Source organism: Cyrtonyx montezumae, unplaced genomic scaffold (genome assembly GCF_038088225.1).
Source record: "Cyrtonyx montezumae isolate F1298 unplaced genomic scaffold, pur_monq_1.0 scaffold_1, whole genome shotgun sequence".
In the NCBI taxonomy this organism is placed as follows: Eukaryota; Metazoa; Chordata; class Aves; order Galliformes; family Odontophoridae; genus Cyrtonyx; species Cyrtonyx montezumae.
In genome coordinates this window covers 5,764,971-5,779,361 of record NW_027071825.1, presented here as the reverse complement: position 1 = coordinate 5,779,361, position 14,391 = coordinate 5,764,971, and the positions used below count along the sequence as shown (strand labels likewise).

The window sequence follows — 14,391 nt, the reverse complement described above, 5'->3', positions numbered from 1 at the left end:
AGGAAAATTCATATTTTTCAAATAAACAACAGTGAAGAGGGATTTCCCTCTCCAGCAATTTGCTTCTGATGCCAAATCAATCCTGCCCTAATCAATAGCTTCATCTATTTTGGTTATAATGTTTTACAGAAGTTTAATGTAAGATAATGTTTATCGTTAGTCAATTGGTATCTACCAGCATCAAAACCTAAGCCTTTTATTTTTCCTGTAGCTGGGAGATAAGACATCAGTGCAACTGTCTGTAACCAACTATATATACTTAACACTACATGAACAACTGAGATCAGCAGCTATATTTTGCTTTAGGACTTCCACTTTATGTTTCATTTCAAATTTGTCCATGTAACAGCTTTTTTTTTTTTTTTTTTTGCTTTCAGTTCCTCAGCAGGACATTTTGATTCTTCCTCGGGATATTACTGGAGTTAACAAGTCTTTATGACATAAACTAATACTCTGATTAACGACTTACCCAAGTAGTTGGCATCACATGTCTGAATAAGAGGATTATAAGCATTATCTTAAGGCATTTACAGAGTTATGCCACATGTCTGTTCTCCAGCTGTGGTACAATAATTATCATCTTTGTAGCACTGCCCTTCCTCAAGACCTGCTGGAGATAACCTATTCCCACTTAAAAACAAGCACCTACGTGAAGACACTGACAGCTCTCCTCTCTAGCTGAAGTGTGAAAGCCTAGAAGCTTGGCATGTTTTAACCTCAGAATTGAGTCAAGGCCAATCTTTTGTGTGAGAAACACAAAGCCTAAAATCCTTTTGGAGATTCTTTAACAGTAACTTAATGGTAGGACACACATCACCAGCTTATAGAAAGCCCAGAGTCAACTTTGTATGCTGATTTAGTATTAAAACACCTGTATCAAGTGAAACAAATTCAACAACGAGGACTGAGAAAGAGTCTGTTCATCAAGGCATATCCAAGAATGAAGGATCAGCATTCAAAACCAAGCTGCCTCAGGAGGATTTGGGGACACAGGGACTAAAAAGTTTTCTATTCTCTGCCCAGAAATACCACGAGAAGTCCGAACAACCCACTAGAGTGCTGAGTGGGCTTCCATAGGACACCTCCATTTCGGACAGCTGGACATCTTCCAATAAAAACTTCTTACCTATTAAAATTCCCCACAGTCTACAACTCAAAAAGACCATTTTAATCAACCACCAGTCTGGTTCCTCAGTCAGCACATGCCAGAGAAATGGTTTAAATCTGGTCTAAACCAAAATGTTATAATTTAACAAGAGTAAACCCCATTCTTTTTGAAATAAACTGTTCTATACAATATGGATTCTAGTAAGTATTTTCAGCTAGGAGGTGAGACAATCAAGTCAGGTTTTGGCAGCAATAAATAGAAAGTTGTGTTTCTCTTGACTCCCATCATTAAAAAAGTGGAAATAATGACCTTCATGTTCTTGACATTCTTTACTGTAAACAGCTAACCCGAGCTTTCCATGGAGTTGCACTGTCTTAATCCAAACACAGTCTAGATCTTCAGTCTACCTCCATGTTCTTCCCCTTACTCTTGCACTGTTAAGTTTGACCATCACAGACCTTCTTGGTTAGATAGTTCTGAGAAACCTTCTCTGACCCAATGAATAACTTCATAGTTGGTTTTGTTCTACAGTACAATAACATTTCACCACTCAACAGTCATTACAAAAAGTTTCTATTAAAACCTTAATAACCTCCTCAAGCTTTTTAAAACTCAGAATATTCCAGATAGCATTTAATATTACAACTCAAGATTTCTAAAAATTCCAGTGATAGTAAATACATACCAGGGAACTCCACTGTTCCAATAACAGTAACCAATAAAGCAGAATGTCATCATACCCATCTGACATATTCATATATGAAAAGATTTAACTCAGCTTTCGGATGCAGTCATTCTAGGATCAACATTACACTAACATCACCAAAGGCTTTTGGAATCTATTTCCTGAATAAAATCTACAGCCCAGAATGAATCGCTCTCATATATCTAATATAAAGGCAGCAAGACAGATGTGTGGAAGCTTAACCAATGATCCAGATTACTGTGTCATGAATTTTCCTTCATTTTTAACACTTATCCCAAGTGATCTGATAGCAGCAAACTATCAGGTGACTATGGCACTCTTTCCTTTAGGATAATAGTTAAGATATTGACCATTTGTTTCATGAAAAGGAATGAGAAATCTTGACTTCATCAACTCTTTCAGCAATGATTAAATATTTTCAACTAAGTGAGAGCTAAAAATCTAGTCAGCTTTTAATTGATCTGCTGTACCTTGAGGTTGAGGAGGAACACACGTGTACCCACCCCAGTGACTGGACTGTAAATGCTGTGCTTAGTGACTGAGTTTAAGGATTTCCTCAGACTTCTTAGACTTACTATCAATATTCCATATAAGAGATTAAAGTAATTAAACTTAGCGCTGAAAAGAACTGGAGTCCACTGTTGTATGGTGACTTCATTAAGAAAGAAAAATGACTCTAAGACTCTTTTCTAAAACCATTTCAGGATACAAAATGTTCTGTGCTATGAAGCAAAACCACCAGATTAAATTTTTTATGAAACAAAATATCATCTTTATGGAGGATATTATTTTCCTAACAGGAAAAAGGAGCTTTATCTCAAGAAGTCTAGACAATATCCTTAGCTATTTCTTTTTAAGCTGCTAAGAAAGATCTGCTAATTTTAACTCTCATACATTGCCAATATCTGCTCTCAGTTACACATGGTACAAATCAGTTGGAAATACACTCATTGTGGAAGACAAATGGGAGTAGTTTAGTGAATATACAATAATGTAATACAGAGCAGAATATGTCCTACAACATAACTGGTAAAGCTGCAAAATCCAGCACACAGAAACTGAGAAGTATTTCTTTAAACAAAGATAGAATGTTTATGGACTGTGAAAACCAATTTTGAATCTCAGCACACTAAAAGGCAACAGTGAGGAATGGATGACTCCCAGAGAAAACACTCAGCATTACCACGTGCCCATTTTACATCTCTAGTCATTCCCTGAAGAGATGGAGTGTGTTCATGATGGGTATAATCTGCAGGGAATTTAGCATCCTGTTTCTATATCACACTTGCAAACACTGGAAGTCTGCATTTCCCTTGCTGCCAAAGGACAACAGGAATAAGGCTTCCTCACAACAACAGGCTAATGTGGAAAACCAGTTTCAAAATTGTTTTGCAATATGCAACGCACTCAGGTACAAAACCAGAATGGCAGCTCATGAAACATCTTCTGCAGGGCCCTACAAAAGCTGGATGGAGACCACATGCAATACAAGAAAACAGATTCACAAAAAACAACACAGCCTCACTAGCTTTTGCAGTGGACTGAATCCTCCTTTCAATTAAGTATCTTCCCATTTTACACTAGGCACTGAATAAACATTTCCAGACAGGCACAGGGGCTTCAGTACCAGAATTTAACATAACAGCCACTCTTCTTACCATTTTAATAGTATCTTCTGATGATACATAAGCACAGCAAACACTGCTGCAAATAAATCCAATTCTAGTGATACACTTGAGCCTACAATGTACCATGAACGTCTGAGTGTACTTCATTGGAAAACCATAGATTCTGGTATCAAAGACTGAGCTGAATGCCTCAGCAAAGCAAAGCAGATATACAACATTCACTAAACCCTGATGGATTTCAAGCAGACTCCCGACCTCAGGTGGCTCCTGCCTGAGCAGTCACAACCTGGGGAGGACACGGAAAGAGGAAGTGAAGGAGATGCAGAACACTGACTGCTATACTTATGGATGAATGAGGTGAGTAAAAGGATAACTGGGTAGAAAGGAAGCTGATGCAATCTGCTACTCCTGCTGCCACTGAGGATATCTGAAGTCTCATAAAGGTCTGAGCAAATGTACACATCAAGAGCCATGATGTTTACTGAAAAGTGTTTGCATGTCCTTTCACTGCATGTGAACACCCAGAGCTCTGATTACATGATTCATCAGACCACTGATATCTCCAAACACCTCTGAAGTCATGTAGTTAAGGATAAAGGAAATGGCAAGCTGAGGTGGCAAAAGAGAAAACCTCTCTTATCTATGAATTTTACCGGATATTCCAGTGACCTGAAAGCAGGCACAACATAATTTGCTGATGGATAAAAAAAATAAATGGAGCAAACTGAGGGGGAAAAAAACAACAAATTAACCATAGACTTAACAAGCTAAGAGCACGTGTAACTTCAGGAGGGTATGAAAAATTAATCAGAAAAAGTGGCAAGATGAAATAACTTCTAGGAGTTTTGGGTATCACTGCCTGCAGGTGGGGAACATTGTAATTAGGACACATGAGTACAACACCAAGTTGTAAAATAAACCTTGAGAAAGTTTCTGCAAGTGGTGAAGTATTAAAGAAAACAATAATCATGCCACAAAGCAAACACATATATGCACTGAAACCTGGAATAACATGCCCTAAGCCTGACAATTTATTATCAGTTGCTGACATAAAACTACTAAATCTCACTGTATACAAGGAAATATGGGAAAGAGAAAAAACATCAGAAGATTGATTTTACTTTTCTAGGAGAAAAAAATCTCATATCCTGTGCAACAGCAAAAGAGTTACTTCTTTGGATAGCAATTCAGAACTGACTGTAGTTACCTTTGATCAATTATGTTATTTACTCAACCAAGCATGAAGTACTTATTCTGGCTTCCCCAAAACTTAATATATTATTTACCCTCCCCTTCTGAACCAAAACCACACAGTCTTACCAATGACTGATGAGAGAACTAGCTATCTAGTTAATTCTTATGAGAGATGGTGAAGCAGAAAATAAATGAACAAGAATGGGTAAAAGTAGCCAACTTACTTGGCTTGTAAAGAAGCCAAAGCATCTGAGAACTTGTTGCTGAGAAATAAATCCAGAGCTGCCATGCATTCATGCAGTGCCACGTTGAGGTCTGATGCTGGTGACCTGCCAGAAGAAGAGAAAATAAACTCAGCACATCTGTTCTCCTTCCAGCAGTGCAATACTTGTATATTTCAACTTCCCATTCGCACTAGTCTTACTCCCAGTCCACTCCTAATGATTGCAAATTATGAGTGCTTTTTATTTATTTATTTTTGTCTCTTATCTGAACTCCTGCTCTGGAACAGGTGAAAAGCAATTCAGGTTTTCTGCGTCCTGAGGATAAAAGGCACCACATGTGCTGTAAATAAGAACCTGTGCAAGCAGCAGTACCAGGTGGGAGCAGGGCATTTTGATGAGCTCACTTAGCAGGAATACTGGGTGTGAGCCTCATAAACACTGCAGGTTCATTACTTTATGATTGCTGCTAGCATAAGTGTGAGATGATGCCAAACCACACAGGACTGTTCCATCAACTGCTGCTGTAACTCAGTTCATGCTCAGCTTGGTTCCTGACCAGCAGACTCCTGCAGACTCACAGGTTGGTTAAAGTCTCACACTGTGCATACTCCTGGGAACATCACTGTCCCTCAGAAGTGATGCTGCACTCCGACACAAATCTGCTGCTGCATCTCCAAGACAGAAGATTATCTTTGTAGCCTGACTGTACTTCTCTCTTTCACAACACTCTGATGTCAGCCTGACCTTCCAACGAGGGCTCTCAGCTGGTCTGTGGGTTACTGGCAATGGGATAACACAGACCAGCTGAAAACGTTTGGGCCCAAGTTCCTCCCCATCAGAACTGCTGGACAAATCTGCAGGAGAAACCAATTAGGCCTTACACTAACAAAGTTAAAGTAACCTGGTCAGTGTCAGGATAGCTGAAACATCTGCATCTCATGATCAAAGAGATAAACAGCATTAGTATGTCACATCTAAGTTTGTTCAAAAAATTGCCCCAACAAAATACAGAAAAAATCCTCATTGGATTTCTGACTGAAACAGCTCTAAGTGACGGGAACTATCTTGTCACGGGAACTGTTACAGTCTTAAAAAATGGCAAAACACAGCCTGCTGAAAGGAGAAACAGACAGTAAAGCCCTGGTATCATCTTCAGGAAAAATGATAGAGCAGCACTGTACAGATAGCATCAGCAATAACCACTGCAGCTGTGTTCTGGTTTTGACTTTAATAATGACTGCAAAGAAGAAAGACCATTACTACACATATGAAAACCAGGTGTGTAGATTTGAAGAGACATCACACGACACTGTGTATAGTGGCTGCTGCCACCACTTGAGATACACTGCAAATCCTGCATGCAGGAGACCCTCCAAGTGTCTGCAAACACAGATTAACCCAGCCTTGGCACCACCTCATGCAACATGCAGTATCATGCCAGCCTGGTTCCCTGAGTCTTTTTTGAGCCTGACTTACCATAACTTTGTTAACTATTGCCTGTGTGTATTATGGTTCCTATGTGCCTTCTTAAGCCCTGAAACAATCATTTAGCAGCACGTAAAACACACTTTCTTCTGCTTTAAAATATTAGGACTAGTAGCATTTTATCTGGTTTTGTTTTGTTCTGTTTATCTCCATGCAGGATTATAAATCAAAACCCGTTCAATACAAGTAAACCTTTTCAAAATCGTCCTTTTAAAACAGAAAGATGATAAATCAGATAAATAATAAAACAGAAAGATGATTAAAAAATATGCTGAAGTTCAAGGCACAAATAAAATACATTTGTCTCAGGAATAAGAATTATTAGCATGGTGCCACCCTCAGCAGCAGCAATAGCATGAGTTGCATGCTTCCCTAATGCTCCAAGGAAACCAGAGATTTCACGTAGCTCCTAAGTAAATGGCTTATGACCAGAACTAAGACACACACCTTACGTAAAAGCCACGAACGATCACTCACTGCTGTCAACAACAGGACAAAAAGACAGACTGAAAACTAGAAATGCTGAGCATTGTATCAAAGTGATTAGTCATGCTTCGGCAGGATGCAGATTCCCTCCTGCTTTTGGCTGTAAGATCAGAACTGCCTCTAATCCACACGGAAAACACCATGCCCTGCCCCTTACCTTTCCATCAGCGCTGCAGTGTGCCCCGACATGGCCATCCGTGCCCAGTGCAGTGAGCCCGGGCGCTGCCTGCATCCCCAGCACAGCCGGGGACAGCGTGAGCATCGCTGCTGCAGGCACAGCGTCACAGCACTCCCACAGCCCGGGAGCCAGGACCTGGGAGGCACCGGCAGAGGAGCTACAGACCTGGCTGAAGTTAGTACTATAGCAGCTACTTCATTCAGCACCAAGGCAGAAGTCAAACAACCTGCTAATTACAGACCCAAACCAACCGAATTACTGCACGTTGCATCAGAAGCAAACCTGAATGAGGAGTCAAACGAGGCCAGCTGAAATGCAAGGAGTCGAGGCACTAATTGCCTTCAAAGTGAGAAGCAGACAGGTGAGAGTGCTTTGTCCCAGCAAATGACCCCGCAGCCCAGGCCTGAACACACTGCCCAGCTGCAGTGTGGTTCCCAGGGCCCTGGGAGTTTGGGAGATGTTGAGGTCTTTGTATAAACCTCTTTAATGGCAAAGGGAAACAGGTTGGCACTAACAACTGAATCAGTGATGTGAGCTCATCTGGCTATTTCCAAAATAAAACAGTGCATGCTCCCAAACTACTTTGCTAACACATCAGCACCACTGCCCCTGTACATAATGGCACCAGCTGTGATCACCAAGAGCTATAACCCCTCATCCAGGCAGCTGCACTGCAGAAGCTGATCAATAATGAGCTAACTTTTGCCAAGAGCACACAGTCTAATGGTAAAAGTTTTCTCCTAGCTAGGTTACACAAAGCAGTATCACCAATAAAGATATCAGCAACTAGAGGAGGACCCAAAAATGCCAAACGAGTAAAGGATCATTTCGGGAAGATATTTGGAAGACGTTACCATACCTGGTGAAATCTCTTGCTGTTTTTATGACACCCTGTACAGGAAAAGCTGCACTTGGTATTAAAATTACCCTGACAGAGCCACAGGCTGCCCCTGTAATGATTGCATTACAAGCTCCTAACAACAGTGTGTACCTAGGCTGCTTGCCGGAGATAAGACATTATCCCTTCCCCCCCCCCCCAGTTGGAAATAATTAGTAATTACAACTCACAATTAACCCATGTGTCTGTCCCATGATAACCCATAATTCTGTCCCATGATAATGAGCTACTCTGGACAGGCTGTTCATCATCACACTAGTTTACCTGATGTCTAACTGGTACTGTATCTCCAAAATCTGTCTCCAAAGCTGTGTGCGTTGAGGGCTGTGCTGCTCCTGCCAAGTTCTCTAAGACTTGAGTTGGCAGCTTTCCTTTGAGCACCACTCGTCTGGTAACAATTACAGCTCAGACAACCTCTCTTCCCCCACATTTTCTTTCAACTAAAGAAAACTAAACTAAGATCATGAATATTTCCAAGTTTGGGTTCTTTTCCTCTTGGTTTTAGAAGCTTCTTTCTATTTCTTGATTTTTTGGCTGCAGGTCTTGTGAGGACAATCACATGGTTCTCACTGTGGTTTTATTATTTATGAAACACCATCGTTCTCTGCCCTAAGGACCACTGCTGGGTGTTTCACAAAGGCCAGCACATCCTGTGGCTTAATGTGAGACCTGAGCTCCTGACCCCAGCGCGCCCCCATCAGAAGGGCAATGACTCAGGGTATCCCAGGCAACACTCTTTTTGCTTAAACATCAAATCCTCTTTATGCTAACAGCAACACAGAACAAAATACATAAGCACACTAAGTAAAATTAAATTCCTGAATATTAATGAAAAGTAAAGCCTGTTCAAAAGCACAAGAATCAAAATGGTTTTCACGGTCAAAATGGGGAAGGGGGTTTCTACATATTTATTTCTGAAGAGAGAGCTTAAAATATTTCTGCATAGGTTTTATTTCACTGTGTGCACGATACTGACTGATTTCACACTACGAGTGTGGAGCACACATACACTTACTGGTTTTAAGGATTTCTTTAATAAAAAGAATCTCAAGTGTTGTATTCTGCAAAATGGTGAACCACTGACTCCTTCAAACTCCGTATTTATGAGAACTCTGCAAAAAAAGGTACGTCTAAAACTTTTACCTATAAATCTCAAATCTCTGTAATCATACCAGGGTCCTTCTGCCTCAGGGCCTTGCATAGTACCAGTGCAACTGTGCTCAGTAATCAAGAGCAATGCTTTCAATCTTACTGAAGAACAAGAGTGAAGCCACTGTAGCGAATACCAGCCTAGGTTCTGGCAGTAGCTCTCCTGTATGTGCAGCTGCTCTTCTAGCAGAACATATTTCTGAGCAGAGCAGAGGCTGCTCAGCATACAGCCTTCAACGTGGACGGGAAGGAGAGCACATCTGCAGGGCTAAAAAATTGAGCTCAGAAGGTTCCCGTTAAGTAATTGCCAAGTATTTGCTCTTATTTTCATTTTATATTTAACAACGTGGAAGATGTGATATTTTGGCTTTCATTAGCCCCTTTGTAGCAAGGGATTTCTCTCTAACAGTTTCCCTTTTTACAAGACAATGCCAATTATAAGCTATTTTAAGGCAGCACAAACTCTCCTTGTACTGGCAGAAAGGACAGGATTGCACCAAAACGCTTCTCTTATTTCAAAGTACTTGTGTCAATAGCAAAGGTATTTGTCAGCCCACTTTCACCTCTGAGAGAAGAAGAGAGCTTGCTACAAACACAAAGATAACTTCCAGCATTGCCTTTACATTTAGGGAGCACTCCTAGCAGTGTAGTGAAAATATATATATAATGAATTCTTGAACAGTCTCTTTATGCAGTGTGAAATGGAACTGAACAGAGATCAGAAAAATGCCCAGAGCTGCTGCTTTTCTTCCAAAGAGGAAGCAGTAATGAAGCCATGCAGCTGGCTCCCTACAGACATTGTGCTGCTCTGGCTGCACCTGTGCTAAAGCTTTAACCACCCACAGACCTGAGGAGCACCCAGAGCATATCTCTAAGGTCACAGTCTTGGTTCTTAATAAACCCCACCTGATTTCAAGCACCTCCAACATACAAACACAACGTGGCTTACTGGTATTCAGGGGTCTGTCCCATTGCATGCCTTCAAACAGATCCCCCCTGATTACAGAAGTTATTAAACCTACAGCATTTTACTTCTCGTGATGCTGGCCAGTCACAGAGGAGTTTAGGAGTTATCAGGACACGCTGCAGTCACCACCGTTCCCTGCTATGAGTTTGCCAGTTCCTTTCTAAACAAATGGATGGTTATTTAGAGCCAGGCTGTGTGACATATGTTTTGATCTCAAGACTGAAAAATATCCCTACGTGCAAAGAAAACAAAAAGCACATCACTTGCGAAGAATCCCTTTTCTGTTTTGCCAGCAGACCCAAAACTGTTCAGATCAGGAACAATCTTGTATGAACTGCTCTCATTACCATGAAAGAGAGAACCAGAATGCAACTCTGGTTAATAATTCGTTGCCATTCACTTTCCAGACAATACAGAAACTTTTTCATAATTCAAAAGCAAATAAGTATGTAAGAAAATTAATTCTACTCTATCCCTTCCTGGTTTATGTGCCAAGGCAGCAACACAGCAGTATTCTCTGCTCTCAGGCACACTTCTGGCTTGCAACTAACACACCCCTAAGGAGCTGCAGAAATGCCACCATTCCTACCAACAGCAAAGCAATCAGAAAGGTTTGAATATTCTCCAAATGTTTCGTAAAGAAACACAAAACCAATGCAATTCTGATACTAGCAGACCTTTGTCAGTACTTCAAACCACACAGGGATGGTGACGCAGCTTATTATAGAATGGTTGGAGCTGGAAGGGACCATTAAAGGCAATCTAATCCAACCCTACCTCAATTAAGAGGGACAGCCACAGCTCCATCAGGTGCTCAGAGCCCCAGCAGCCTGACCTCGGGTGTTTCCAGGGACAGGGCATCCACCAGCTCTCTGGGCAACCCATTCCAGACCCTCACTGTAAAAAACACATCCCTTCTAGCCTGTCTAAACTGCCTCTCTTCTATTTTGAAACTATTTCTCTTTGTCCTATTCTCAGCAGATCTCGTTGAAGAGCCTGTCCCCTCCTTCTCACAGCCGCCCTTTATTTCTGAGGCCAGCTCAGCCCCGGAAGCAGCCAGCTGCTGATGTCTCAGCAGTGTCACGGGCTTTTGCCGCAAACATCATCTGCTTGAGGCCCTTAGGTTCCAGTGACAGCTCACAGAACAATGGGATGTGGCCAAGCAGTCCGGGATTGGAGCAAAGTCCAGCAAGTCGTCAGACTCCTGCTCTGCCCTTGGTCCCACCACTGTTTGACTTGCAGCGAGCAGGATCTGGGTTGCATTACACTGACAGCTCTCATCCTGTATTTGAGCAGGCAAACAGCACAATAAATTCACTTAGGTAGATTTGTTCAGGAAAATAAAAAGTATGTGCGTCCTTTCTGCAGCTCCCTTTCCGTGAGCAGTGGGTGGTTTGGTGTTGTGACTGCTTATAAAATAAGTGTACATATGTATATGGTCTGACAAACTGCAAGTTCTCAACCCACTACAGAATGCAGCAACACTGCAACTAGGAGTAAATTTTCATCATAAATCTGTCTGCATTAACACTTAACAGCTCCTCTTCATCGATTCTAATGCTACACAGTCTGTCACTTTCAAGTACAGGTGTGAATCACGCCATGCTTTTATTTTTAAAGGGTCTTAAGTTCTTCAGACAACCTTACAATACCCATTTGTCCTTTTCCCCAAATCGCCCAAGTCTCAGTTTCTCTCTCTCTGCCTGACCCATACTTCTGACAGTTGTTCTCAATCTGCAAAACTCTAATCCTGTCCAGATTAAAAGAAACAAGCAAGAGCTGCACCGGACCACTTTCCAGCAGTAGTGCTGAGCACATTTAAGCTCACAGCACACACAACAAAAAGATTTTGCAAAATGCAAGTTCACATCTGCCACGTACATCACAACAAGTCTGACAGCATCAGTGACATTTATTTTTCTGTGGAGTACAAGATCAGGTTAGAGGTCTGTGGTATTACTGAAATAAGATCCAGAGGGAAGGGAGGGAGTGATGCTGGGGAATTTCTACCAGTGGTTGGATGCTCCATTACCTCCCAATAATAATCTGAATAAAGAGCAATTGCAAAGTCCCCAACATTACCCACACACCTGACTTCAGCAGTTTACAACCTGGTTTGTACTTCTTCATGGTTACTGCTTTCATATTTCAATGTAGTGGAAAACACAAAAGAGATGAAGTACACGTTTTAAGCCCCAAAGGCATTTTCCTGCAGTATTTATTCTGAGCTGTGATGATTTGTTTCTTTTTTGCATTAGAAATATGCAACTCATTTAAAAAATGAACTGTTCAGTCACAGTTGCTTTATTGCAACTTAAGAAAAGAAACCTTGCTTCTGTTTCAGTTCCATTGCTGTGCAGTACTTGAGACTCATATACTTACATACAGGAATGACAAAACACTTTGGACAAACAGGAGACTGTTGCCACTCCTTTGATTATTGCTTTACATGAAATTTCAGAGTATTTTTCCCTGAGAGCTTCCAATAAATGGGACCAGTTTTAAGAAGTTATCCGTGCAGCACACTTCACAGCACCCTGGCCAGTAACAATGCCACGTTCTCTCCAATTAAATACAAATTGAAGCACAGCACTTCAGCATAACCCCTTTGTAATTCTCTTGAACCTGTAAATTGAATCAATACACAGTAAAAGCACCAGCAGCAAGGCTTCCTGGCACTCAGCACTTCTAAAGCCATTCTGAACATCTGTTCATAGGCACAACTGCCTTGGGAAGGATGCAGCTATTCTCCCCAGTTCACAGAGTGCAAAATCAACTTAGAAAGTTACAGGAGGATTAAGAAATAAAAATAAAAAAAAAGTGGGGATGCGGAACTCTGAGTCAGAGCAGTCTGGGAACTTCCTAGCATTATTTCCCTTTCTGACAAGAAAGGTGGACTGGCAGAAATAAACATTTTGATGCATACACAGTGATAAGGCTTCACCAATTCAGGGCAATTCTACTCTGAGACAAAGAGGTGGACTAGTAATGGCACAGCTGCACTCTGATTTGCATTTGAGACTCCACTCAAGTATACCCAAATGACCATTCTCATGCTCAGGTATCTTCCCATTACTGTTCTCCCACAAAAGACATCTGAAATTTTAGCATCAAAGACAAAAAGCTGAAGAACTGCAGAATGAGAGGCCATCTTCCACCACTCCTGTTCAAAAACCCTATGCTTGCTCTCAGTTCCAAGCAGCCCTGTGCTCCAGCCACAACCTAATAACTTCAGTCTGTTCCCAAACCATATCCAAGACCTCAGGAACCACCATCTCAGCCCTACAGAAACATTTCCTAAATCATTCACTGTGGCAATAAAGGTGCAGTTTTAAGTAAAAACGTGAGGCATAATAAGGAAGCGCTGATATTTCTTCCATTATTTAGCAAAAATCCTGATATATATACCACAATTCAGTATTTTGGAGTGCCTGAAGTTCTGGAGGTGCTGCTGTGTGACCGCCGGTTCCAGCAGATGGAGCTGCAGAAACGCAACGGGGCCACAGCACAGAGCTCCCAGCACCGTCTGTCGGACCGCCTCGTGTAACAGCACCCAACAAACTGCTTCGGGACACTTCGCCAACGTTCTTCTGCACATTCAGGACTTTGCAACAGATATACTTGCAGACTGTCAGCCTTTGCTGCTGTGCAGTACCAAGGCGAGGCCTGGAAGCACAGCAGCCTCCCAACGACACCATTACACAAACACCGGGCCCACCTTCCCCACAGACCGAAGTCCTGTAAAGCTGCTACAAACACGTGCATCGCTCTGGACCATGAGCAGGGCCCAGCCCCCTGTACCACGTTAACCAGATGGGATTTTGCTGCGCCCACCGCGCTAATTCTGACTGACGTCAACACAGGTGCCAGCAACAAAAAAGAAATCAATGCCACCGTACGGGCTGTACAACCTGCAACGCAGGAAATGCTTTCCGTCGCGGTTTCTGCAGACCCTTTGAAGTCTCAGACTGATGTTCGCTGTTTCCAACATTAAAACGCGGGGAGAGCGCTCGGGGGCAGACGGAGCCCCGCTGCCCTTCCAGCGCAGGACCGCCGCGTTTAACCGCGCTCGACCGCGGGGGCCGCCAACGGACGCAAGTAAAACTCGGCGTCACCCACAGCGAAGGACGCGCACGCAGCTCCCGAAGGACTGCAGCGCAGGTACGGCATCCACACCTCCCACGCGCGAGAAGGAGGGAAAAAAAGAACACCTGAAAGAGGAAGGGAAGCGCTGTGGGCACGGCCCCACGCGGGCCCGCTCGCCCGGCCCTCCACCCCGCGGCCGGGTCGGGTCGGGTCGGGGCTCGCCCATCCCGCAGCTCCGGCCCCGCACCGCCCCCCGCCCGCACCTGCCGCTGCCCGCGGGGG

General features: G+C 42.6%; 1 protein-coding gene across 1 annotated transcript in view; it reads right to left on the bottom strand.

The window, feature by feature from the left end:
• Positions 1-14,391, bottom strand: part of TTC39A (tetratricopeptide repeat domain 39A) — a 41,261-nt gene extending 26,870 nt beyond the window's left edge. Inside the window, exons 1-2 of the mRNA XM_065738797.1 lie at positions 14,373-14,391; positions 4,861-4,965 (exon numbers count right to left, since the gene is read on the bottom strand). Coding sequence (XP_065594869.1) covers positions 4,861-4,925 — 65 coding nt within the window. The 5' untranslated portion in view covers positions 4,926-4,965; positions 14,373-14,391. The remainder of the gene's footprint in view (positions 1-4,860; positions 4,966-14,372) is intronic.